General features: G+C 43.8%; 1 protein-coding gene across 3 annotated transcripts in view; it reads left to right on the forward strand.

Moving 5' to 3' along the window:
• Window positions 1–26,805, forward strand: part of LOC148823307 (receptor-type tyrosine-protein phosphatase F) — a 172,716-nt gene that overhangs the window by 108,302 nt on the left and 37,609 nt on the right. The window contains exons 11-19 of one of the 3 annotated variants that reach the window (XM_088927020.1): window positions 2,013–2,318; window positions 5,488–5,681; window positions 14,466–14,492; window positions 19,868–19,985; window positions 20,430–21,008; window positions 22,519–22,616; window positions 23,885–24,138; window positions 25,301–25,382; window positions 26,114–26,323. In XM_088927020.1, coding sequence (XP_088783146.1) covers window positions 2,013–2,318; window positions 5,488–5,681; window positions 14,466–14,492; window positions 19,868–19,985; window positions 20,430–21,008; window positions 22,519–22,616; window positions 23,885–24,138; window positions 25,301–25,382; window positions 26,114–26,323 — 1,868 coding nt within the window. The remainder of the gene's footprint in view (window positions 1–2,012; window positions 2,319–5,487; window positions 5,682–14,465; window positions 14,493–19,867; window positions 19,986–20,429; window positions 21,009–22,518; window positions 22,617–23,884; window positions 24,139–25,300; window positions 25,383–26,113; window positions 26,324–26,805) is intronic. The other 2 variants (XM_088927021.1, XM_088927022.1) reach the window with 2 other exon arrangements.

Genomic DNA, 26,805 nt, shown 5'->3' on the forward strand with positions numbered 1-26,805 from the left:
CAGCTGGGCAGCAGCCCATATGAACACAGCCTCAGAGGTGCTGTGTGAGCTGAGGCCAGAATTCAAGCTGTGGAACAGATGGTCAGAGTGGAGCCCTTTTCTCCTCTCGGCCCTTAGATGTAGCTGTTTGTTGAAGTTATCTAAGCTCTACTGTCTAAATTGGCAGTTTGCGGTGACCAATCCAGATTTTATTTTAATTTTCTGTTCTCGTTTGTAATGTTTTGTCCCTTACAGCAGCCAAAGCAAAAGGACTAAGCCAAAACGGTCTGGTTCTTTTTATTCTGGGGTGTCTTTTCTTGGAACTCACCAGGGCACCCCTTTATAAACCATCTTGGTTTCCGCTGCACTGCAGAATAGCCCAAAAAAGGACGAACAAACGTCCAAAATTCACTTTGTTTCTTGCAGTGCGCCATTTAACATATTCAAAGTTTTCAGAGAACTTAGAAAGTAATAGCTCCTTTAATTCAACTTCAGCAGACTTTTAATATTTCACCTTCAGAAGGCGAAGACGGATATTTTCCTGTTCTCCACAGATACACAGCCAAGAAGTTTGAAATATTTAAGTCACTTTCCCAAGAATCCACGTTTATTCTAAGCTGTTTGTTTCACTTGTCAGCTGCAGACCCCTGCTCACCCGGGGTTCAGTTCCCATAGGAACAGCGGCCTGAAATGCGCCTCTCTGATTCTGTGTCTCCTTATCTCTGTGCTTTCTGACAGACTGAGTCAGAATCCCCAGAGATCTGCGAGCATGTCACTGAACTGAGTAGCTTTCTGCCAGGAGTGCACATAGAAGCAGATCTTCTCGAGTAAAAACCTCCTCTTGTTTGATCTGCAGGTGTTTGACAACAAGAACAGATCTGTAAACTGTGTGTGGTTTACTTCGGCTTTTTCTTTCTCCGTTTACTTTTTATATTTATAATTTTTATAGATTTATGATTTTTTTTTAGCATTTAGCATTTTTTTTTCCCCGCCTATGACCCCGAAGTACGGCCTCTTGTACCGATTTTTAATTGGTGCCGAATTTCAATACCTTGCTTGTCGGGGGGAAAAAAAAAAGGGTGTCTATCAGAAGGTCAGAGGGCCTCGAGAGTTTAAAAGCTGGTATTTGGCTCTATGCTCGCTGCTCTGGTTACTAAAAACGCAAGCAGGCATGCAAGAAACATTTGCTTGAGAACAAACATCCCCTCCTGCTCCTCACTCCACCCCATTCCCCTCATTCTGAGCTGTGCTGCACCGGCTCCTCCGTTCCTGCATGTGGAAATGGCCTTGTGTTTTGTTTTTGTTTTTGTTCTCGGTTTTGTTTATGCCATTGTTATTCCATCTTATGTTTTTGTTTTACTTCTGGACTGTGGAGAATTCGCTAAGAGGGTTTACTTCCGATCGCAAGGAGTCAGAGAGCCTTTGATATTCAAATAGCGTGCAACTGAAACACCACTGTCAGAGCTGCTAACAAATTGGTACTGATGATGAAAGAGAGGACCTGTGAGAAGCATCGCTTTGCTGTATTTAGTTGTTTTTTGTTACATTTCAGCGTATTGTGCTCTCCAGGGTTAGGCACATATTTAATATGTATATTTGTCACTTCTTTCTGGGAGTGCTAATGCACTTCCTCAGTGGTGCCACCTCTTGAAATGTCTTGCTAAGAAGAGGACTCAAACGTGGTTTAGGCTAAAGGTATAAGTACCTTAACCTATTTTTTCACCCATGTTTGGGTGAAGTTCCTTGTTCAAGGGTACAGCAGCAATGTCTCAGCTGGGATTCGACCCCAAACCCTGACTGCCGTTTCACACTGCTGCCCCAGTAGTGGCAGTGTAGACAGCTGGTGGAAGGAGTTTGGCTGTGGTTAAGGATTTGTTAGCAGCTCTCTGTGTGATGCCAGGGGTAGGGGGGGAAGGAAGGTATTGAATATCTCGGAGCCACTTAGAGAAGGCCTGTCCAGTTCTCCTCCCAGTCCAGAGGTTCATTTCCGTCCCTGCTTGATCCATCCCCCCCTCCTTGTATTGTATTTTCAGCCCCCTCCGCACCCCCTCAGGATGTGCAGGCGGTCAGCCTGAGCTCTACCAGTATCAAGGTGAGTTGGGTGGCGCCCCCTGCTGGGAGCCGCCATGGAGCCATTGCCCAGTACACCGTCGCCTATCAGGCTGTGACCGGGGAGGACGCCGAGAAACATGAGGTGACAGGGCTAGCGCCAGAGGCCTCCAGCTATGTCCTGGATGGCCTGGAGAAGTGGACGGAGTACCGGGTGTGGGTGCGAGCTCACACAGACGTGGGGCCGGGACCGGAGAGCCCCCCAGTGCATGTGCGAACCAACGAGGATGGTATGTCGACCACTAACACCATTACTAACTCCTCTCACATGCATGGTGTTCTGGCATGTCGCATTGCTTTGTTCTAAATTCTGCCTTATTGGCGTGGATATACACAGTTTGGGTGCTTTTTTCCAGTCTCTCTTGAGAAGTAATGTGGTTCGGTCATCTTACTTTACTGATAGGCTAACATGGGTAAAAATCCCTTTTTTTCTACACTGTGATGTCAAACTTAAAAAAATATTTCTCTCTGCAGTCTCTAGGCTAGCCGTCACTTCTATATTTAGAGTTTTTTTGTGTCTGTCGGCCTGCTGTTCTGCTCGCTTTACAAAAAAGTAACAGAAATTAGAAGCAAAATGACAGGAAATTAATAGATATACATATATATGACTTGATGTGGTCCATTAGCCTGCATAAATCATGCATGTTATCAAAAGCTAAGACTTTTACATAAAATAACAGCTGCCAAGTGTCACATTGTACCCTCCCAGCAGTCCCATCAGCCCTATGAAAAGGGAAATAATTCCAGTTCAGCACATTGAGTTTTGGGATGTGTGTTTGATTCACTGTGGCTCTGGACATTTAACAGTGCTCTGCTAGGTGTAGGAATAGGTCTAAGTGACAAACTGGCAACTGTTTTTAAGCATCAGGATAGCAAGCACTTTGCTGAGAAACAGTTTCTGTTTTCTTAAAACCCAGTAAATAGACTTAAGCTTATCGCCTGTTTTGTTATCTAAAGATTTAAGTTGCACGGAGCAAGAGGTTTAGGACAGCCTGACCTTTCAAAAACGTGAATCATTTAAATGAAAGTCTGAGACAAATCTGCACTCATACCGGTCTTCTCAAGGAAATCGAAGCACGCTCGAGATAAGCACCAAGACTTCAAAATGGCTTAAGACCATGGCAGCTCATTGTTGGCCCTGCCGCTGCTGATAAAGACTGTTTGCCTCCTCTGAGCTCGCCACAGCTTCAGTTCTGATCTACTAAACAGCTTTTTGACAGCATCTTCTGCAGGGCTGCTGTTGCGGCAGCTAATAAACTAACCACAGTGATGCCCTTCATGAGTTTCTGCTTTTTCTTCTGCCTTTTTAATCTTTTTATGTTTTCCGCTGTCTTTTATTAATTTGATTCCCTTATCCTTTATTGCGTTTAAATTGTCTACTTCGGTCGTGTGCAGAAAAGCAGTGCAGTGGGGAGAGGGGCAGTCACGTCCTGTTTGCAAAGCTGAGCAGCTGCTCTAGGATGACTGGGCTCAGCTGCCAATTCGCACTTAGTGTTGTCAGGCCCAATACGTTTGGCAGCAAGCTGGGGAGCTGCAGCATGGTGAGAGCTGCCTGCCTGGTGCCTCTCACCGATCCAAGCGCACATCTGTAGGCCCCAGCTGAAGGAAGCGGCTGGTGTTGCAGGGCCCGTTCTCTCTCAGAGGGCAGGAGCGCTTTCAGCTGCGGTCCTGAAGCAACCAGTACGCCTCTCCCCGAGACAGCATGTTTTGTTTTCGCTAACGGGATTAGCTCCGCTCTCCTGAGCGCTTGTCTCCATTTGTACGCACATCTCCCCACGGGGCTCGAGAAGTGGGCTTCTCGCATTGTTTTTGCTCTTGATTTTCCTGGCAGACCCGTCGGATTTTCAGCAACTGAGCACTGTCTGTTCTTCACAGATTATTCTAAGAATATCTTTGATTAGGAAGGCCTAGATTCATGCTAGTTGTAGACTTTTATTGACTGGCTTATATTTTTTCCTCTTGTCTTAATTCTTTATTTTTGTTCTGTATCCTCTCTGCATTTAAAGTCTTTAACATTTCCGTCTGTGGTATCACAGATTCTGGCACCTGTTCCTCTTTGATACCTGGTTGATCAGTCTGAAAGTTGCAGATCTCATTTACTCTTGACTCTGAAGAACCAGCCATTCCAGCAGCACATGACTCGAGCAGATAGCTGCTGCTGGCAACCCTGGTCTCTTTATTTTCTGCTTAGTAGGGAGCAGACATATTGCCACCCTTTATGTCTGTTTCATAATTCATTGTCTTAATAAACTGAGATGTAGGCAATTTTTCATTTTATAATTAAAGAAATTTAACGTCTCACTGGAGCATAATCTGTCCTTGATTCCTAGGAAAAATGACTTTAGCAGCCTTAATAGTAATCTCTCCATACCTGGTCACTGAGGCTCGACAGTTCAGCTTGTCTCATTTCTAAATTAAGTGTATTGGTTAAACCAAGAATGAACGTCCCTGAGTGACGCGATATGTTCACATTCTCCACTGACTTTTCTTCAAATTACATAGGGTCTTCAAATCAGTTTCACTTTGCTTCAGCCCACATGCTAGATGGGCTGTGTCCAATTGACTTAATGTTGAAGCATTTTTCCTGCCTGCATTAAACAGTTTTGTGACGTGGCTGTCACGCTTTTAAGGTAAAAGGACATCTGTGGAAAATATAACTATTAACACACTTCTCATACAGTAACTTGGAGATGGGCTACAACAGAGAAGCCTCGTGTGTTTGTGGGGTTTGTCTCTGACCAGCGCTAAGGGCAGTGGTTAGGAACTAGTCCCTCTGTGGAATTGCAGCGCTTTCCTTAGTTTCCTTTCAGATATCCCTTCCAAAATTACTGAGAGGGAAAATGCTTTCTGTTTCTTTGGTGATGGACAGTGATTGGTGAAAAAATCGAGCGCTCACCAGTGTTCTGTGTTTCAGCCTTCAGGAGAACATTTTTCTTTTTGTGTTGCTCGTCCACACGTTGAAAAATGATGACTGTGATGGAGGCTTTGTTCTTCCCCCTGCGCCTGTTAATCCTTCAAAGGAAATGTATTTCTGGTTACCACGGCTCTGTCGCTGTATAAAAAGGTCACATTTACAACAAAGTAAATGCAGGCAGTTCTCACCTGTGTTTACTTGGCAAAAGTCCAAAAAGGCATAGCCCTGATTGCTTAGAGGGGCTTGCAGCGTTGCCAGCTAATGCTTAGAGCGTCAGGTACAGACCTTGGCTTTCTTCCTTGATTAGCTTCAGGATATGGTTGTGCGTGTGTGTGTATAGACTTGCATGCACACAGCTTTTTACGATCTGTACATCATAGCCTTAGCTGGGTGCCGATAGGGGTCTCTAAGCCTTGTGCATAATGCCTTCCCTTTCCCGCCAGCTGTTTTGCTGTAATGCACGCTCTGTCCCTGCTGCTCCGCAGTGCCAGGCGCACCCCCCAGGAAAGTGGAAGCGGAGGCGGTCAACTCCACTGCCATCCGCGTGACGTGGAAAGCCCCCCTCTCCACCAAGCAGCACGGCCAGATTCGGGGGTATCAGATTATCTACTCGCGGCTGGAGAACGGCGAGCCCCGAGGACAGCCCAACATCATGGACGTCGCGCTGCCCGAGGCGCAGGTACTGCTCTCCCGCCCCCTCGCAGTCTCTCCTGCACTACACCAGAGCTCGGGGATCCAAACCCCCCGGCAGACTGGCACTCCATGTCTTCCGAAACCCAAATCTAAAACACCTGGGCCGATCCCAGGGGTACCAGTGGGTGTCGGGAAGATCTGTTTATTTCCGGATGGGGCTCGGGGCTCGGGCAGGTGCCGTGATGGTGTGTCAGGGTAAGCACGGTGGTGAACATGGTCCTTTAACAGTGCTGGAACGATATTAATATGACCACAACGGGCTGTGAACCGAACCAGCACAAACCCAGCCTGGTTGTCAGGGAGGTTCTTGGCTCTTAAAACTTGATAGCGACACTTCCAAGTTCTAAACATTTGATTCAAAGCTTGTTGTGAATCTTGGCCTTCCACCGCACAAGACTGGCTGGCTCGATTGTTGAGGAGGGTGTTACAGTAAGTATCTGATGCTCAGGCAACTGGGGATATATGCTAATTGGGAACAGTTTAATTTTATATGGGAATATTCTTTGCCTGTTCAGTTTCACCCTAACCTTTGTGTTTTATCTTAATAAAAATGCACTGCCTTGTTATCCTGTTATAAATTATATATGATTTTACCTTCTTGTTTCATAAATGTTAAATTGCCTAAAGGAAAGAGGCAATCGGAGCTAAATTTTAATCCTGAACACGGACGCATTTATGCAAGAATATCTAAAGCTATCCTTTGTGTAACAGAAGTACTAGGGCATTTTTGTGGGATATACTGGAATCAACATGTTCCCCCTACACACAGCACTTTCCACAATTATTTCTGTATTCACCTCTGTATGTATGCAACACTAAAGAGCAGTCAGCAGTCATAAAAGACAAAAGATGAGATACAGCTGCAAATTCTAAGATATTTATAGGTCCTTCAGAAGCTGCCATAGAATAAACTCTGCACAGCTCGCTTGTGAAAAATTCATGGCATTGATATTTGAGTGATTATTTAATAAATGTTTTAATTATAACAGTATGGTAGTAAGCAAATATCAGTAAGCAATACTGTTAAAATACTGCACCTTATAATATACTGTATATTATTCCAGTAGATTAACAATAGATACACATATATTTTATTTTTAGCTACTAGTGATGTTTAATAAAAATTCAGGTAATTCCAGACACCTTCCTGTAACTTAATATAATCGCTGAATCTAAAGTTGCATTGCGGAATTCAGAAAATATTATGAAAATCTCTAAAAAGGCTGAATTGCTGTGGCAAAAGAAGCTTGATAAAAAGAAAGTTAGCAGCAAAGAGCTCTTGGATTCATGCACGGCGAGCCACTGCAAGCTCAGTTGTGCCTGTCTGAGGTGTGGTAAAGATAAAGCATAAAAAATGGCTTGACCTTACGTGTTGCAAATTTTGGACACAGAATTCCTGTTTATCACTGCATATGCTTCACGTCGGCATTAAAAATACATATTGCTGTGACCTTATGTATGGCAGTCTTGTCGTCGCTCACTTTTCAAGGATATTTCTCAAATACTGAAACTTGGGTTCTCTATGCCAGGAGCTGCCTTTTCCCTTAGACACAACAAGCCCACAGTTCTCAAATATTCAGTGAGTCAAGGCATTGCGTAGTCTTGTTCTTTTTGTTTCTCGGGGATAAGGTTACACCTCTACTTCTGTATGTACATTCCTTACTTATCAGTTATGTGTACACAAACAGATGGGGATAAAGGATTCGGTGTCTAAAAACAATACTCTGTACTTCTGCCCTCTTTTCACCTGCCAGCACTGTTCCCGCTGGTTTAAATGGTTTTAAAGCTGCTTTCAGATAAGTTTTGCATTCCTTGCCACCCATTAGCACATGAATGAGAAAGCACAAGCAAATTTATCATCGATCTAGAGACTTGCGTAGGCTTGATCTCCATGCTAGTATTCCCCCAAAAGAAGGAAGGCTTGTTGGCGATGCCTTTTACTGCAAGATGTTGAGGCAGCGACTGTTTTTAGCTTTTGTTTTTGACACAAAAAAAAAACTTTGTCTTCAAAGTTGTATTAACATCTAAATAAAAATTGGGATTTGGAAGTTTTTAGGAAAAAAAACTTCATTTCTATGAGCTCATTTCATGCCTGATCTTTTAAAAATCATTAAAAGTTACTTTGTCTTCCAGGTTGTCAATATACAAAATACATGCAGACAAAATTTGTACTCGCGTCAGTGTCATAGGACAATAAGTATTCCATGCCTGATGCTCTTTTTCATTGATATGCTGGATGTGCCTTTAATTAATAGCATGAGTTGCTTGAGGTGACTTTACTTAGCAGTTTAAATTGTTACTGTACTGTAAATATAACCTTATTAGTTTGAAGGGGGAGGGGAAGCTTTTGATAAGGAAAATCAATTTTTAACAACCTATTGCAATAATTTCTAGGAGTAATTTTCAGCAGAGATCAGCAGATTAATTTTTGTAGGTGCTGGCCTGGCTGTGAATCATGTTTTGGTCATATGACTTAGTCGCATTTTTACAGAAGTTTTCATCTCCTTAGTTTCATGCTGTCTGTCTCGATGCCTGTGTTCACTTTTCTGCTTTCAGACAGGAAAAATGGTCTCTGTTAACCCGATGAATTGTGGGTTCTGTCTGATCTCAAAACTTGAGGATTGATTTGTCTTAGCAACCGCACTCTTTCCCTTCACTGGAAATCAACACTGAGATGTACAGTAATTTGTATTCATTATTTTACCGAGGCTATAAAAAGGGGCCTGATCTGTGACTGTAACGATCTATTCCAGGTTTCTGAGTTTAAAGTGTTATTATTATACACTCTTCTGTCAGAGTAAGGCATGTTCGTGCCATCTGGGCTTTGCTGAGCACCCTCTCTGGCTCTGCATGTCCTGCTTCTTAAGGAAAGCCTCAGTGAGGAAGTGGCAGCTTGAAATTATTCACAATGCTGAGTATCAGAAGTTCTAGGATGTAAATATTATAACTGGGAATTGTTTCTCATATGCTTTGTGAGGCATCCACATTGGAGTAGCTAGAAGTCATTTAATTTGTCTCTGCTGCCTTCAAGGACATACTGTTTACATCTTTTTTTTAAATGTTTGGCGCCTAACAATCCCCACTTCCCTCCAAACCAAATTCTCTAAACCCACTCATTTTGTTGCTAATATTTGTCAATGTTCTAAGAAACAGTTTATTCAAAACACTGTTTATCTTTTGTAATCCCTTTTTAGTCCTTTGGAACAATTGGCTTGCAGCTCTAAACCTTAGGCCAGCATTTAGCAGTCCTGATATTTCACAGATCTGATATTCCGGGTGCCATGTGGGATCGCGTCTCCTCCAAGGCCTGCTGGAAGCACTTGCTTAGAAAGGACCTGGGCTCAGGGAGTGTTTACCTTCCCTTCTCACTCTTATCTCCATTTCCACCATCAGGAAGGGGTGAGATGAAATCAGTAGAGACTTTTTTACTACATAGGCGCATCGTGGAATCCTGTTCGGTTTTGGAAAGAAGACAGTTTCAAAGCTGGTGACCACTTTGCTTGGCTTTAAAAGCTTCAGAGGTACAGCACTGGTTATTAATGTGCACTGGCAAAGTCCACTGGCCGTGGCAGGGAGAGCGTCCTTACCAGTTTCCTGCTGCCGTTTTTTCACATTTTTCTCAAACCTCTGGAACCGAGGAACTGCAATGGGAGGGTTCTCTTCTTTTCGTTTTTAGTCTTTGGTCGGCTTATTTGCGCTCCAGAAAAAGACAAAAGGCTGCCTTATTACGTTGCCAAGGCTTCAGATTGTTTGCTTCTGTGTTACCACCTCATTACTTCACTACAAAGCCAGGAGCCAGTAATGTCATGGAACCAATACAGTGAGGCTTGTGTGAGAGATTTTTACTCGCAAAAATGAGTAAGGCTTGTATTGCTACTGTAAGTGGCACTTCCTACTGTACGGTTTTGAAGATCCACCCGTCCATAGATTATCAGAAAGCCTCCTAGTCCTGTTAAGGGTAATAGCATCCTGTAGTTGCTATCCCTGTACCGGACGCCACGCCAATCACTACTTTGTCTTTGGGAAGAGACCAGAGAACCTTAAGAAAACACAACGGACACGGCGAGACTGTGCAACAGCCACACAGAAGGCATCCCAGGCTGGAGTTAAACCCATGACAAACGAGAGGAGGCCATTGGGCCCATCTGACCTGTTTGATAGTAGCTAATGAACCTGAGGGTCTCATCCAGTCATTATGTGAAAGAAGCCTACGTATAGGTTTCAACAACATGGCTGTATTTGTCTATAATTACTTGTTTCAGTTTTGTCCTCCTTCTTATGGATGGAGACTGTTATTGTCACATTAGCAATGCCGCCTGTTTTGGAGATTTTAATATATAATAATTCAGCTGCATATTGTATCTTTCTTTGAACTGATAGTACTTGCTCACATTTCCAGGCCTAAGCTTGGCAACACTGGAGCAATTTTCAAATGCTGTTTTTAAAAGTTCGTATGAAAGTCTTTCAGTCATTAGCACCCCACTCATATTCTGCTAATATAGTGTAAAAGCATATTGTCACAGATGTTTACATTTACTGCCATTCTGGTACAGAACAAGAAGCTCTCAAGAGACACTCTTTGCCTGAGGCAACTGTGATCAGATGCACAGAAGCTCTTTTGATTGCAGCCATTGAGATTTCTAGGTCACGGTCTTAAGAGTTCAGTGGAAGTTCAGTGTCCAGCTTTATTCACAGCTCCAGTGTGTGAAGCAAAGAAGCAAAGATATCGTGCTAGGGTGGTTAGCATAACTTGCTTGCAGCACTGGGGCCGATTCCTGGGTTCGGTTCCTGGGGTGCTATCTGGGTGGAGTTTGTACATTCTGCACTTAATCACATTGGTTTCCTCCCACAGTCCAGAGACATTCTTGTTGGTTAATTCGGTACAGGGAAAACTGGTCCTGTCTGTGTTTGCCCTGCGATGGACTGGCATCCCATTCATGTTGTATCCTGCTTTGCACCCATTGCTTGCCAGGATAGGCTCCGGGTCCCCCACAGTCCTGTATTGGAAAATGCAGTTAGAAAGCAGATGGATGGGAATATGAATATGAGTTGCAGATTGGACAATGTGCTTTGATTGAAACATTCTTTAGGTAATCATAATAGTATTGCGCAGAGTAAAGACATTTTTCTTAAATTACATTTCAGACCGCACAAGAACCTGTTGGTTGTAGGTTCTTGTGGTTGCAAAGTATTCTTGTATCCTCTTTTTTGTTAATTTTTTTATAGCTCTGCCCCCAGTTTGCAGTCTTCATAGAGCTCAAGTACAGTGTGGACTACGCAGTATGTGCAGTAGCGTGTACCCCCTCAGTCTGGTAGAGTGATGAACGGAATGTGACTTTTCTTCACCTTTTCTAGCAGCCCTTCCAACATCCTACAGTTTCTGTTGCCTTTTCGGCTTCCGTTCAGTAGAATGTGGCTTTCCCTTTGACAGGTCAGACACGGAACATCACTCCTGATTACATCCTAACAAATACAGCCACCCCTGTTCTATTCCTTCGGCTACTTTTTTTTCATTTTGTTGACATACTTGTGTATTTCCCTTTTTTAAAAAAAAAAGATCTGCCTGCTGTTGAGGTTTCTATGCAATGTGTTTCTCAGCCAGCCTTGGGAATTCTATAGGCGAATTCTTTTAGACTTTTAGAAAATACAGCTGCAATTCAGAAGTGCTTGATGTACATAATGGAGAAAATACGTATGGTGTTTTTAAATTAGAAAATTGTAATTAGAAAAAATTACAGTTCTGATATTGAATTCTTTTGGCACCTGGCCACTGTGCCAGCAGAGCTGACAGTAAATAAATGGAGTGCCTACTACATAATTAGTACAGGAAAATTGAGGTTGTTCAGCAAAGCAGGCATAAAGTAGACTATTTGAAATGTATTATAGAGTCAAATGCTACTCTCATTTCCCACACTTCAGATAAAATGCTATGTTTCATAATACAGTATACAACATTTATGATCTTCATGCATAAGAGGGTAGCAGAGTTGGATTTTCTTGTTTTTGTTTGATCCAGTCACTTGCCAGTTTTCTTTCTGGTGACAAAGCAGTTATCAGACAAGCAAAGGGAGGCACATACCTTCCGGTTTGCTGTCAATAAGGCAACAGAGCCACAGACCAGCATACAGATAACTCTCCAGCACTGGGACTAATTCTGAATCGGCAGCTTTGAGTGTATTAGGTGTGTTTGAGAAATGTATTATAAAGAGGTGACATTCAAAATCGAATTCCCATTGCCCTTATTTGTAAGACACAGCCGTTCCTGTCTGGTTTAAAAAAAGCTGTGTATGGCGGGGGAGGCGAGGGGGTAGAGGCAGGGTGTACTGAGGTTGACCAGCACGATGAAGAATTACACAAGGAATGGGTGAACAATATGCTTCCTAGCAGGAGAGGGGGAAAAAGACCTTATCCCGGGATCAATGCTGAATGAGCAAAATGAATAACCTCTGGAGGTGAAATTTCATCTGAAGTCAGTGACAGACGCATCACAGCAGATCTGAAGGGGATCTGAATCCTTCGCCCTACGAGTGTCTTTATCGGGAGGGAAGTGAGGGTGAGGCTGGGGGGTTGGTGGACTAATGGGAAAAGAGACGGCTGCGTTTCTGTTGTGCTCTACTACTGGAGAGCAAAATAAAATCTCATTAACACACTGTGGGCAAAAGGAGTGAATAAGAGCAATAACTACTGGCTTAAAAACAGGGGGAGAGATCACATGTAACGTCATACTATATTTCATTGTGGTGCTTAGTGGAGTGATGTGACCATATGTGGTACATTATGACAACCAAAATATTTGATAGTTAAAGTGCATCCTCTCAAAGTATAGCTTTGACTTTTGTTTACCATCTTGTGCCACAGCTGCCATTGACTCTCACAACAAATTGCGATGACTTGTTGTTGCACCACTCTTATTTCTGGAAACTGTCCTGGCTGAGCTTTCAATCTGAGATGCGCGGGGCAGTTCATTAAAAGCGTACCTGTGTGCAGAGCAAGGGCTGCTCGAGCAGGAATGAGATGGATCGATTTCCTCAAAAAACCACAGTTAAGCTTGCAAAGCTTTGGTTTAAGTCCCTGGATTGCTGGTCTGGCCCAGAGTTAAGAGTTCAGAAGTTCAGGGAACAGTGGTGTAAGTTAATTGGTATAGTGTTTTACAGGTTAAAAACTGGTAAGATGAAAGGGGTTTTGTAAGGTTCCTTGACACAGGTTTGTCAAGCAGTGTTACTTGTCCTGCCTACTGCCACCCTGCTGTCAGACTTACCTGCAGAGGGGTCCTTTTTCACAGGAGATCCGCAATATGTCTGTTCTTCCACTGTTCTTATAATATGATCTTGAGGAGTTTCTGTTAATACTGGAGATCTGTAGCCAAGGACAATGTGGCAGTCCTGTATAATTATTTTGCAGTCGCCACGTAAGCGGAATTTTTCACTTTGCTCCAAAGTTGGTTTAACCCCCTTAGGAAATTCCAGAGCTTGACCTGCTGTTAGTCCTGCAACGCCACCTTCAGTCCAGGCACAGCAGTTAAAATGTCGATTCAAAGTGTCAAGAATAAAATCGGTGGCACCTTTTTCATCACAGTTTAGGGTGTCAATGGTTTCCTTCACCTTGTCTTGGGAGACTGCTCACAAGCATTTCAGAGGCATCAGAGGAGGTTTGTGGAAGATCTCTTCACAGTCAATACTGTGCTCTGACTCCAAGATCGGTTTGTGTAATTCGATTTCATGGTCTCTGCTGCCGAGGGACCTTAAAGCTCAAAATGAGCTCTGGCATCGCGTGAATCATTTGCCAATAAAAGATTTTAAATATATATTGAAATTAAAATGGGAAAATAGAAAGACATTCTTTTGAGCGCTGCAGTAAATAAAGGTAGTAACTTCTTGTAAAACATCAAACATGCACGTGAGTTATGATAGCCGTATAATTTAAGCAATGCAATTTGAAAATGTGTATTATTTTTTCACGTTGCTGTCGGTAAAATGGTTCATGGTTTTCACTCATTGCAACGAAGGCATAACAAGGCAGTGCATCAAATTAACAAAGGTCTTTCTCTTGTGATTTTACAAAGGCGGTGTGTATATGGTGCGTTTTTCTTTTGATAATGTGATTTTCAAAGCCCTGGAGTTTGACTACAGAACAGAGTTCTCTGAAGATTCTTTTCACAGCTGTGATCAATTGTTGATCCCTTGTTCTTAATTGATTAGCCCCAGAAGACTTGGTGATGAATTCCTCCTGCAGATCTTAACTGTATTTTCAGTTTCAGAGTTCTTGTCTCCAGTTTCCAGGTTTACAGGGAGTGACCTCAGGAGGCCTTGTAGGAGATTCAAAGCCTAACTGCGTTTGTTCTATTACAGGCACCTGCTGGCCGATCCTATTTGGAGCCCAAGTCTGCACTGCCGATAGCTAGGAGGTTCAAATGCAGAGTGGGTGGTTAGCCCTAGTGTTAAAGAAGCACCCACTGACTGAACTGTCAGCGTAGCCTAGCAAGTGGCGCTGTTTAAAATGACAAAGCCAGATGTTTACAGTCACTTTAGTAATTTATTTAACACAGGAAAAAAAATGTTACAAAAGGATGAATCAACAATCATCATCTTTTTTTCTTTACTAAAAGCTTGTTCCCCCATTTTCATCCTAAAGTACTGCTCTTTCTCCTACTGATATGAACGTCTTAACATGAGCTCTTGTAAATTCTTTCTGCAAAACCTTAATTTTTTTGGGGGTTTTGTTCTGATCTGTTTTTGATTGCTTTGTTTTTCCATCTGTCTTCTCCCATCAGTGGAAAGTTGAGGAGACTACGGACTATGTGAGTAACAGCAGTGTGTGCCAGTTGGTGCAAGGCGGGTTTCTCTAAGCAACACTGGGCCCTTGGGAACTGTTTAACACTATCTTATCTCCCTCCCACCCCCTCTTGCTTTCATAGGGACTAATGTGCTCAACTTTTAAGAAGTCACAAAGAGTGATAAATTTGAAATCCAGTAACATTTATCCTTTAAATCACTTAATTTACTGTTAAAGCTTAATGTACTTGGAACAAGCAGCTTGTGAAACAGCATGACCATCCTATTTTCTTTCCTTAACAGCAATATGAACCTCCCACCCTGCTTTTAAAGTAGCTGCAGGATGTTCTGTATAACTACTTAATTGCAAGGCCCCGCACTAATGTAGACTGTAATGCTAATAGAATATTACACACTTCAACTCTTGCTATGAGGCTTCCGGTTCAGATGTTTTCCAAAGACATCTGTCCCCGCTCTGCTCGTTCTGAAGAGCTGTTATTCTGATAATGCTCTGTGATCTCAGAGCTCCAGCACACTTCTCTGTGCAGTGCCTTAGTTTTACAGCGGCTGGCTGTTCCAAATCTGTTGCCTCTTAAGTCTGTTTCCACTCCACCCTCATTATAAATTGTTCTCTAAAGCTGCCTTTTAGTGATAAGCAACTGCACACTCAGCACTCATAATGCCCCCCGTTATTCTAACTATTCTAACTTCAGCCTCCCCAAACCCTTCCCTCGCCAGTTCAGAATAAGAGTCCAGAGGTTATGCAGGAGGTTTTTTTTTTCCCCCCCTCATATTTTTTTATATTCCTTCTTTTCCCCTTTATACAATCTGCTTGGCTTCCAGCAAAGTGTGTTTGAAGGGTTGGAGAAATCTATACCTAGTCTGGGGTGCCCTCTGGTAGAAATGTGTGAAGTACATTTCTGTCAGTCACCTCGGCGTGTGTGAAACGAACATGACTATATTCCTTTCTGCTCTGTAAGGGGGACCAGGATGACCCAGTGGTGTTTGTGCAGACGGCAAGAGAGTGCTGTAGACGCAGAAGCCCGGTAGCCCCGACTCGGGCCGCCCTTCCGTCTCTCGCCCTCTCTTGCTGGCTCCGCTGACATCTCCTTGCGTGAGAATTTGTGCTTGTGAGCTCGCAGGAGCTGCGGTTGTAAATCCTCTTCTTCCTTTGATTTTTGTTTTTAAAGCAGGAGGTTAATTTGTGGCTTATATGAGTATAATTTTTTCCAGCCCGCCCCTCCTGTCCCTTTTTTAAAAAAAAATTTTGCTCTGCTCCTGCCAGCACCACTGGCAAAGAACGCCCTCTGCTTGCCTGCACTTGCCGTGCCTGCCCTGTCCGGGCCTCCAAGACTGGCTCTCTGGGCTCTGATTGATGGCCTTCCTCGCCTTGTCTCGACTGCAGTCAGCTGCTCGTCTGTGCCAGTGAGGGGCAGATCACGGGGAATGAGAATATCTAAACCCCCCCGTAAGTCTAAGGTGCTGAGGGGTGGGAACTGCGGTGTCGCCCTCGGCTGCAGCGCTGCTCTGAATCAGGTTTAGCTTCGTTGTGGAGGTACGAGAGGATTTACACCCGGCGCCTGTGACCTTCATGATCTGTGTTGCACTTTTTGTTTCTGAGGGCATTTTTTCCTCCCTGTGTTCTGTGACGTATTGCCTGCCTGTGTGCATCTGTGTGCATCAGCTTAAGCGTGTATTGATGGCGTGTGCAGCGGGGTATTTGTGGGATGTGTCGCTGTACGGGGCAGAAGGTGGAGTGCGTTCTTGCTCTGCGTTTGCGTCGTGCTGCAGTGCGTCTCGGACCCCTGCGTTGCGCAGGCAGCTCTCCACAAGGTCAGAGTGCACGAAACTCCAGCCATATCCTGATGTTGCAGGACCTCATGCTGAAGCAGCCTCACGACAGCAGATGAGACTAACAATGTTCCTTTTGATGAAGCCAAAGGTGAAATCAAATCAAGCCCGTGCACACTCTAGAATAAATGCCACTGTTTTATTCCCTTATCTCATTTTATTTCAGTTTTGGCATTAAATGGTTTTCATATGTCTGAGGTGTGAGGAGTGTATCTTAAACACGCACCCGTCTGACAAAAGAACCTGTTGTTCCATTATAGCCAGGCAGTGAAAATCTTAGGACAATAGAACTAAATTAAATGTACAGCTTAGCCTCAGAAATCCCAGGTTTTTATTATTGAGGTTGTCGTGTCAGGTTCTTTTCAGGCCAACAGTTACATGATTGGAATTGCAGCCTTTTCTTTCTTTATTTTTTTTGTCCTTGTCTGTGGCAGCTGGGTAATGGAAAGTGTTTTAGCTTTAATTCATTCATTTCAAACAAAGCATGGATGATAATTTGATAATATATTATCCCGCCATTAATGTCCCCCTTATAAGAAATGGACAGATGTAGTCAAAATATTGAGTTTTTTTATCATCCTTAATCAGCCTCTATATGAAATTGCATTTCATCCATGCAGCTTTTAATGGACTGTGACTGAATGTTTGCAAGTCCAAACGGAGACCTGTCTGCCTGACATTCTCTTACAGACAAATCCAGTGTCTAAATGCTCAGTGTTTTACATAGCAAAAAGTTGATTTTGTGAGTTATCAAACCCATCTAAACCTCTTCAGCACACATTAAAACAGTGAAAAGTTTGGAAGCATCTACCCCACATTTTTAATTAATTCTGCCCTAGTTTAATTCTAGATTAATAATATAGATTATTTTAAGTTATTTAAGCTATTTGTACTTTGTGTTTGTTTATACATTCAAAAATGTTGTGTTAATTAAATTGTCATTGGCTCTAAGCAGAACTGTCAAGTGATAACCTTTGATATTTAACAATAGTCAGAGTTACTAAAGGTATCAGAGCTCAGCAGTGAAATCTTTTAATTTTGTTGGCAAGTCTAATAAAAGTGGGTCTTTAACCAATTTTTTGTCTTGACACAGAATGAAATTAAAAATTTCCAAGTGTTAGTTCTCCTGTGCTTATGACATGAGAATTAGTTCTGTACAGCCTAAAACCTCTGCTGAGACTTTATACAATCAACTCAATAGCTTCCGACAGATTGGGTTTTCTCCTCTCGTGTCACTCTTTGGGGAAAGAAACAGAATAATCATTTTATTTTTAATTGAGTAACTGGCATTCTCCATTTAATAAGGCAAAAAGGAAAAAAAAATGTCCTTTGTAAAATACAAACTGTATTGACATAATTAGAAACAAAAAGGTTTAATTAATGTAGGGGGTCATTAATAATGCAGGAAATGTTTTGAATTATTCCCAATATTAAGTAACTAGAAAGCCTTCACTCTGTAGGGGTGCATGTTGGGGTTTTTCGGTATTAGTTTGCCATTTGCGAAGACGTGTACTAGCTGTCAAGAGCTAGTGACAGTCCAGTTTGAAAATAAGCTGTGGTGGGTGTTCTTCTCTGGAATTTCCCCCGAGACGTGGCTTTGTGTGAAGGTGGCCACACCCTGGCCCCGCTCTGTCTCCTCCTTGGTTGTCTGTTATTGATGACAAAGGGAGTTTATTCAATTTTCATTCTGGAGCCCACAGTCCCCTTCTTTGTTTTTAGAACGTTTTAGTTTTAAAAAAAAAAAAACCTGCCGTGCAACTTGTGTGGGGGCTCTGTGTCAGCGTCTTTTTTGACGAGCGTGCCGTAGTGAAACTCCTGCGGGCGGCCTGTGCATGCAACACGGCGGTTTCGGCATGCTTGCGTGTGGAGAATCCCGTGCAGCCTCGCTGGAGTCCTTCAGAATGTATGAATGTGACGCACTCTCTCCTGTGTGCGTGCTTCAGAGCTAATCTTTTGTGGGAATGTTTTGCAGTTAAACCCTGCCATTAAGCTAAGCAGGGGGTGGGTGGAAGCTGTGAAATCCACTCTTTTTTTTTTGCGAGGTGGTGATGGTTTTAATCGTGTGGATGATTCTTCCTGTCCTACAAGGTGATGAACTTTAAACTGGAGCGAACACCACGAGGACGTTGATCGGGATGTGTTACTTCGCCAAAAACTACACATAGTGGCTTCTTTAATCATGTTTGTTTAATAACGTCAGTTCATTTGTTCACGTGGAGCTACCATATGTGTCAGTGTGTTCGCTTGCTTACAAAACGTAATTAATGATTATTGATTCCCTTCAGTTAATGAAGTAATGATTTATCATCTACCATTTGGGAGAAGCATTGGCTATAAAAATTTAAGGACAATGTAATCAATCCAGGACAGACCTTAAGAAGCAGAGGAAAGTGGCACTGGCTCTGCAGTCTCACAGCCATGGAAACGCTGAGCCATTAGTCGTTTTTTATGGCTTGAACAAAAATTGACTTTGGTTGAGATATCAGTGTTTCTCACAGGGAAGTTTCTAATTTAATTTCCTCAACAAGAGAATCTCACATTTTAAATATACCTCACTGGATTCCAGCTTGCAGCAAACCTCAAAGGTGTGTTGTTAAATTTATGTCAGAGGATTTGCCAGGAATTAACAAAAAAATAAAATTGTCTTGTTCTTGGTGTGCTGCCGCAGTCCTCAACAGGGAAAGCAGCATAATGGATGTTTTTACTCTCCTTGTAAGTGACGAGCAAAGTCGGTAACCATATTTCACCAAACTTCTGTCACTTTTAGTTCCTCAGACCTGAACGTGACTCTGCAGCCAAGATTAGAAGCTGAAAAAAGAGGTGGGAGGGACTGCAATAAAAACTGAAACACAGTCTTTAAAGCATACTGGAGATTTGGGGATTCCGTGAAATAAAGAGTCGTATAATAGATCTCTGGTTTTCCAGGCTGACAGAGCTTCGTTCCACTTTGTCGCAGAGGCGGGAGCTGCTCACTGCTACCACAAAGAGACTCCGATACGAATCTCTGTCCACTCCAGGCAGTGGCACGCAGGAGCTGTAGCAGTCAGACGGTGGTGCCCCGCTTGTCTGGACGAGGTGTTCAGACAGGATTGCCAATTAGAGCTCTGCGGGAGTCTCGGTTGACCTCGGCAACAATTTCTGACAGCTTCCTGTCTGGATTGGTTAAAAAAATAGGCACAAATTGGAAGACAGGCAGGCTCTGTGATGCGGGCACTGACACAAATGGTATCTTCTTTTATTTTTTTGTGCGTGTATATTGTCCTTCCCCCCACGTGCCCCGACGGTGATTGAGTGCTTTACATGCAGCCTTCAGCGTTTCTCAATTAAAGCCATCAGAGATTTATTGTCATTATTTCAACAAACTCGCTCTCGAAAAGCTTGGGAGATGAAAGAGTGGCAGTGTCTGATGGTTTTAATGTCTGGGGTGTGTGTGTGAAAAGTTGGTGCATGCTTGGATGGCTCATTTCTGGAGGTCACTGTTAGCTGAGGTGACGAGTGCAGAATTGCCCAGACTCTCAAATGACTTCTCTCGAAACATTTCTTTTCTCAGGAGGCAATTATAACTGGACTTCAGTCAGAAACCACGTACTCTGTTACAGTAGCAGCATACACAACGAAGGGTGATGGAGCACGCAGCAAGGCCAAAGTGATCACCACGACCGGTGCTGGTAGGTGTAGCACCAAGTTTGAACACTGCTTTGTGCCAAGACTACTGTAGACTTGAGATATTTATCATCTTGATATTAAGAAAGCAATAAACAGGACATGGTAAAAATGGCACCGTATCCCAGAGTTTTCGTTAAAGCACTAAATTACACTCTTAAGGACAAGCTTTACATTTTTTTTACATTTTACCTGAATAAAAGAAGTCGCAGCTCAGTGCTGACAGATAATTCCTTATCTTGGGAGAAAATTGGGGCTTCTTTGTGTAGGTTCCTCCTTTCATACAACCTCAGCTATAGTGCTAGAGGGCATTGCTGCTTCCTGTCTTCTTTTGGAAACATGGTGTCTATGCAAGATCCTAATGCCTGTAATGGTCCTATTATCTTTTAAATGTTAAAAGCCGGTGGGCCTGATTTTGTGAGCCTTCCCTGTGTGTCTCCCCACCGCAGTGCCAGGCAAGCCGAGCATGATGATCAGCACCACTGTAGGAAATACGGCTCTGATCCAGTGGCAGCCGCCCAAGGAGATGGTGGGCGAGCTGATCGGGTACCAGCTGCAGTACAAGCGGGTTGAGGAGGAATCGTACATTGTTAGAGACTTCAAGAAGACAGACGACCACTACACCGTCACAGGGATGCACAAGGGAGCCACCTACATCTTCAAGCTGTGTGCCAAGAACAGGGCAGGCAACGGAGAGGAGTTTGTGAAGGAAATCACGACCCAAGAGGACGTGCCCAGCGGCTTCCCCCAAAATCTACGAGTGGTGGGGCTCACAACCTCCACCACCGAGCTGGCCTGGGAGCCTCCATTGCTGTCGGAGCGCAATGGGAAGATTGTGCAGTACATCGTGGTCTACAGGGACATCAACAGCCAGCAGAACCACACCAACAGTACCTCTGACACCTACATCACCATCAGCGGCCTACGGCCCGACACGACCTACGACATCCGTGTAAGAGCCTTCACCAGCAAAGGTGCCGGCCCCATCAGCCCCAGCATCCAGAGCAGGACCATGCCTGTGGAGCCAGGTGAGCTGCCTCCCACGGTGACGCCCCCACACGCTCACACGCACACACTGGGGCAGGCCCGGTCCCTGGACTAGGTTTCTATGTATTGAAGAGGAACAGGTGACAGGGAAGGTGGTGAGAATGGGCTTGAGCAGGTGCAGGGAGAGTAAGAAAACCGTGCTGAAGCCTGTGTTTCAGGAGGAACCACAGTTCCCTTACATTGTGCAAATGGCGCAATGATCATATTAGTTCCTTTTCCACTTTTAATTCAGTCACATTGCCTTTTCATTTTTTGGGCTCTTTGTGAAGCTTGGCATGTGATGCTTGCTGTTATTCTATGAAAGAAAATTGAATACAAAATTATAATACTTTTATACAGTCTTATATATATGTATGTATACTTTAATATGTGCTTGTTGATAACATTGATTAAATGTGGCACACGAGTTTGTCACCAAGAAATGGTTTATTTCTTGAAACACACAAGGAAACGGAGCATGCGGGGTCTCAGATTTCTCGGAAATTGGCTTTAAGACATGCAGATGATATAACTGTTGTTGTTGCCTTTGTTTTTTGTACAGTATCTAGCAATCCCTGAACAGCTCCTGCAAAGAGCACAGCTACACTGTCGCAGCGACACTTTTCTTTATCTTGGGAGTTTTATTCATTTCTTTTCGTAGCTGCATTGGCTTGTTTTCTTTAGCAGACACACACACACAAGTTAAAAGAAATCACATAGGCAAAAGAAAACCCGATGTATTTCAAGACTCCTATTCGCAGTGGTTTTTGCAATGATTCGTAGTGAGTGTCCCTTTGTAAAGTCATTTGGAAAAAAAATGCGAGAGTGAGGGAGAAAAGCTTATTGGACAGAGCCCTGGAACTCTGCTGGGGGTTACTGATTCCCAGCCCTCCCAGCTTGCCCTGTAGACTGGAGAGAAGTTCCCTGCCCTCTCTCAGCCTTGTGGATGCCTGTGGTCAGCCTGCAGTGGGGCAGGTAGACCTGACCCTCCTTCACAGCTTGAATGAACATACAGCCCCTTTGCCCACGAGGATGGAGTCTTCTGTTCTTCATTTTTGCCCCTTGTTGCGTTCACTATTCACAGAGTTAGCTGTCCCTTTGCTTATTGAAAACTCATTAAGGTGCGACGCCTCTGCCTCGGATGGATTTGCTTGAATGAATCTGAAGAAGTGTTTTTTTGGGGGGGGGGTTATTGAGTTCTGTCCTCTCTACTTAAAGCAATAAGGAAAAAAAAACTAAGGTGCAGAATTGAAGAGGTGTTTTCAATTGAAAAATGAGCTGTTTATCCTCCCTGTGGTGTATAGCACAGAGTTACTTAAGCAGAGTACTTAGCTCCCTGCCCAGATGCCTTGTTCTTGCAAACTGCCTGTTTCCTGTCTCTGGATGTAATCAAAGGTGGCCTCCTAAAATTCCCTGGGTCTTGTACAGCTGTCATTTCATAAAACAACTCTAGACAACTGGTGTCTCATGAAAAGATAAAGAGGCAATTTAACCTGTGTTTTACTCCTGTAGTGTTTGCCAAGAGCTTCCAAGTGAAAGCTGTGATGAAAACCTCAGTGCTGTTGACTTGGGAAGTGCCAGAGTCCTATAAGTCTCAAGTTCCTTTCAAGGTAAGCGCCCATTTCGGGGAAATTCCCTCTGTACTGCGAGAAGAAAAGAAAGGTTGCTTTTGAAGTCTTGCATGACATGAAAACAGACACATGAAAAGCAAAACTTAACAGCTAGATAGAGATCAGGTGAATTTTTTGAAAGTGAATCTGCTTTTTTTAATCCCTCCATAAATGTGGTATTACTGTTGTGAGGGGGAAAACAACTTTTTACACACTTGAAATTTCAATAAGTATTGATCTGCAGCACCTGCTGATGTTTCCTTTCCCACTGTCTCAGTCTTGATTTTAATAGCTCCTTCTGCAAGTGACTGTTTAAACTGCTTAGCATTACATAATCCTGGCAATTAACTCATTGTGAGTAAGCAAAGCATTTAATTGCCTTGAATATCCATTTAAACGGAAGTTTGTTTTGTGTAATTTTTTGTTAAATAATCGCATTAAACTGCCAGGAAAATTTACATCCAGTGGGCAACCCCCCCTCTCCCGATATATGGAAATTGTTATTGTTTCGGTATGTTTCAAATGTTTTTGGGCTCTGTGCTGGTATGTTTAAAATTGGAGCTCATGGTGATCAATCCCTTCTGTTTAATTCCTGTATGAGACAAAAACTAAATTGTTTAAATCGTCTTTTGTTTTCAAGGAACTTAAAAACATTTTAGATCTTTATAATCTCTATTATACATTTTAAAAAGTGAAGCATGATGTAATTCAGGCAATTAATTTATCACAGAGAAGCATTTGGCTAAGCCTTTAATAGCATTGAATATCAATTAAAGTAGTTTTGTTTATGTAATAATGGTTGAAATATTTTGGATTTATTTGGACTCAGGAACACAAATAGCTTCTCCACGCTGTAATTAAGCACTAAAACAAGTCCATTCAAGGTTAAATCGGTGACAGGTGAAAAAAATGAGTCCTTAAGAGCTGGGGGGGAGGAGGACTCCTGTCTTTCTTTCAGATGTAGCTGTCACTTACTCAGCCCGGCATGTCCTAGACTGATCGACCAGTTCTCTAATTGAGCGGCGACCTGAAATCAGAAGTGTTGACACTTCGGGATCTGGATTTGCCTTTCACTTCTGTCGTGAGCACTGGCTGTAGGCGAGTGTCAGTCACCTGCTGCTGTGGCTTCTGCTGATGGGGCGCATCGCCCACAGTGCGGTGGCTAGCCGTGGGAGACCAGAGCCCGCAGGTGAAACGGTGGGGCCGAGCCCAGCGAAAACGTGGGCGCACCATGCTACCCGCTGATGATGCGCCTCCCCGTTTTTCAGATCCTTTACAACCAGCAGAGTGTGGAGGTGCAGGGCAAGCTGAAGCGAAAGTTGATCACCAAGCTGCAGCCCGACACCGACTACTCCTTCGTGCTGATGAGCCGGGGCAACAGCGCGGGGGGCCTGCAGCAGGTGGTGTCCATCCGCACCGCGCCCGACTTGCTCAAATCCAAGCCGGTCATCTACAGGGGGCAGGAGGAGGACGGCAAACTCACCATCAACCTGCCCAAGGTCCAGACCAGTGCCCACATCAGGTCAGTGTCCCGGGGTTCTGGCGCATCCCCAGAGAGGATTCGGAATACCGGGACCTCGTGTTGGTCAGCATCCGGAATTTCTGAATTACGGATTCACTATCAGAGCACAGAAAACGGTATCCAGAATCTGCAGCATGCACTTGTGCCGAAGTGTTTCTTCTGTCAGTTACGACCTCGTTCGCTTTGCGGGATGTCACCGACATGAGGCTGGTTATGGACCAATTGGCAGCTAACTACCAAAACCACTGACTGCCAGACGAGATGGATGGGCCTTTGTTAGTAACCTTTCCTTTCTAGATATTTTTAAGTGCAGTTGATTCAAAATCTTTTTTTTGCTCACTTTGTTGTCCCCTCCCACCTTATGATTAGGCAGGGTGGCTGTTCCCAGCAGTGTAATGAAGTCAGTATGAGTCTTGGCTGCTGAGTGACCCTCCCCTTACCACAGCCCTTTTTGTTCTTCTCCTTGCACTGATGCTGCATTTATCCTTCTTTTATGTGGCTCAGCAACGCAAGGAAATTTCATTTTATTTCCAGAGTCTGTAATTTTTCTTAATTCTCGTTTGTTTTAGCTCTAGGGACTTAAGTTTACATAATAAAATGGCTGCAGTATGTGCAGTGGGTCCTGAATGGAGCACACAATTTATTCTGGCTAGTTTTTTTTTTAAGTAACTGCTAATAAATGTTAAAAGAGTCATTTTTTTAAAATTCAATTTCACACACTATGCTTTTAGAAATGGGAAAGGGGCCTTTGGTGTACAAAATTTAAATTAAGCTTCAAGTGCTTATTTCAGAGACAATAGAAACTATCTTTTTATCCTATTACATGTGTCAAATTGGTACCTTGTATTTCTTACTGAAATATTCAGAGGGTTACAGCAACTCAGGGAGTTTCCTGTTAGATTTAGCACCTTTTTAGAAACAACAGGTGTTCCTGGACCAAAACAAGAGATCTAATGTGAACACAGATGGCCCGAGTAAGTTGCTTAACCTCTTTTTAGGATCTGTTGGAGGTGCAGTGTGATGCATCAACCAGTCCTTGGGCGTGTGTATTTGTGTATATGGAGGAAATCATTACACAGTAATTACAGGGCAGTAGGGCTGGATTAACTTTGAAGGTGATGTCAGCGCTTTGTGAAGCCGCGTGTTATTTCCTGCTCCGCAGGTGGTATTACATAGTGGTGGTGCCAGTCACGCAAGGCAGCTCCGGGAGGTGGGAGAACCCGGATGAAATGGACCTGGATGAGGTAAGAGCCTTCCTGCTTTCGTGGGGTTCCAGGCACGCCCCCCTGCAGCTCAGTGCGTTAGGGAGCTGTAACTGCTGTGCTGCGCGCACTGGGAAACGCAGGCCCTGCGGGGCTGCTCCCTCCCGCTGGCCTCCGCTTGCTCTGTTCTTCACGCGACTCTTCAAGGAGAAGGGCCCGGAGCTGGGTGGGAGCTTGTGTCCGACACTTGTCTGTGTGCGCTGCGCTGTCGGAGAGATTACCGCAAAGAGAGCAGCAGCCCTTACCTTTTAGTTGAGAAGGATAGGGAAGCAGGGACTGGTCTAAAACTTAGTCTTCCTCGGAGCTCGCATTAATACTGCTTTTTTTTTTCTCGTGTTCTTAAATGCTGCTGAATTTATTCATGAGCGTTCCCTGGTGTCCTCTCCATTTAGTCTGCAAAACGTTAATGCAGGCCCTTCATAAGCGTTCAGAAAACACACTCCCTGGCTGGGATATTTATTTTGAAAATGTGCTTAATTGAAGACTGCATCAGGAGAGTAGCAGTTTAGCTTGTTTGTGATAAATAAAATAATTATTTAATACATGCTGGAAATGGAAGAACAAAAGCCATTCATTATAATACTTATTGTTCTGCTCAGTGTGAGTTAAAGAAGCCCACTTTTCATGAACACTTTAGTGAAGATAAGCTTCCAGGGCTCAATACAGCAGGGGTGTCATCTTGTTTATTTAAGTTTTTGCATTGTATGTTTTAGCTGCTGGGGGCCAGTGAGAGCCCCAACTTGAGACGGCGGAGGAGACAGGCCGAGACCCTGAAGCCTTACATCGCTGCCAAGCTCTCGACCCTCCCAGAAACCTTCACCTTGGGAGACGAGAAGAATTACCATGGCTTCTACAACAAGCCTCTCTCGGGGCAGCAGAAATACCTGTGCTTTGTGCTGGCAGCCCTAGAGAAAAGAGACTCTGTAAGTCCTGTTTGACTGAGATTTTAATAATAATAATAATAATTGCTTACACTTATATAGCGCTTTTCTGGACACTCCACTCAAAGCGCTTTACAGGTAATGGGGACTCCCCTCCACCACCACCAATGTGCAGCCCCACCTGGATAATGCGACGGCAGCCATAGTGCGCCAGAACGCTCACCACACATCAGCTCTCAGTGGGGAGGAGAGCAGAGTAATGAAGCCAATTCATAGAGGGGGATTATTAGGAGGCCATGATTGGCAAGAGTCAATGGGAAATTTGGCCAGGACGCCTGGGATTTTTAATAACCACAGAGAGGCAGGACCTCAGTTTTTACGTCTCATCCGAAGGACGGCGCCTGTTTACAGTATAGTGTCCCCGTCACTATACTGGGGCATTAGGACCCACATGGACCACAGGATGAGCGCCCCCCTGCTGGCCCCACTAACACCTCTTCCAGCAGCAACCTTAGTTTTTCCCA

Source organism: Atractosteus spatula, chromosome 11, assembly GCF_055471065.1.
Source record: "Atractosteus spatula isolate fAtrSpa1 chromosome 11, fAtrSpa1.hap1, whole genome shotgun sequence".
NCBI lineage: Eukaryota > Metazoa > Chordata > Actinopteri > Semionotiformes > Lepisosteidae > Atractosteus > Atractosteus spatula.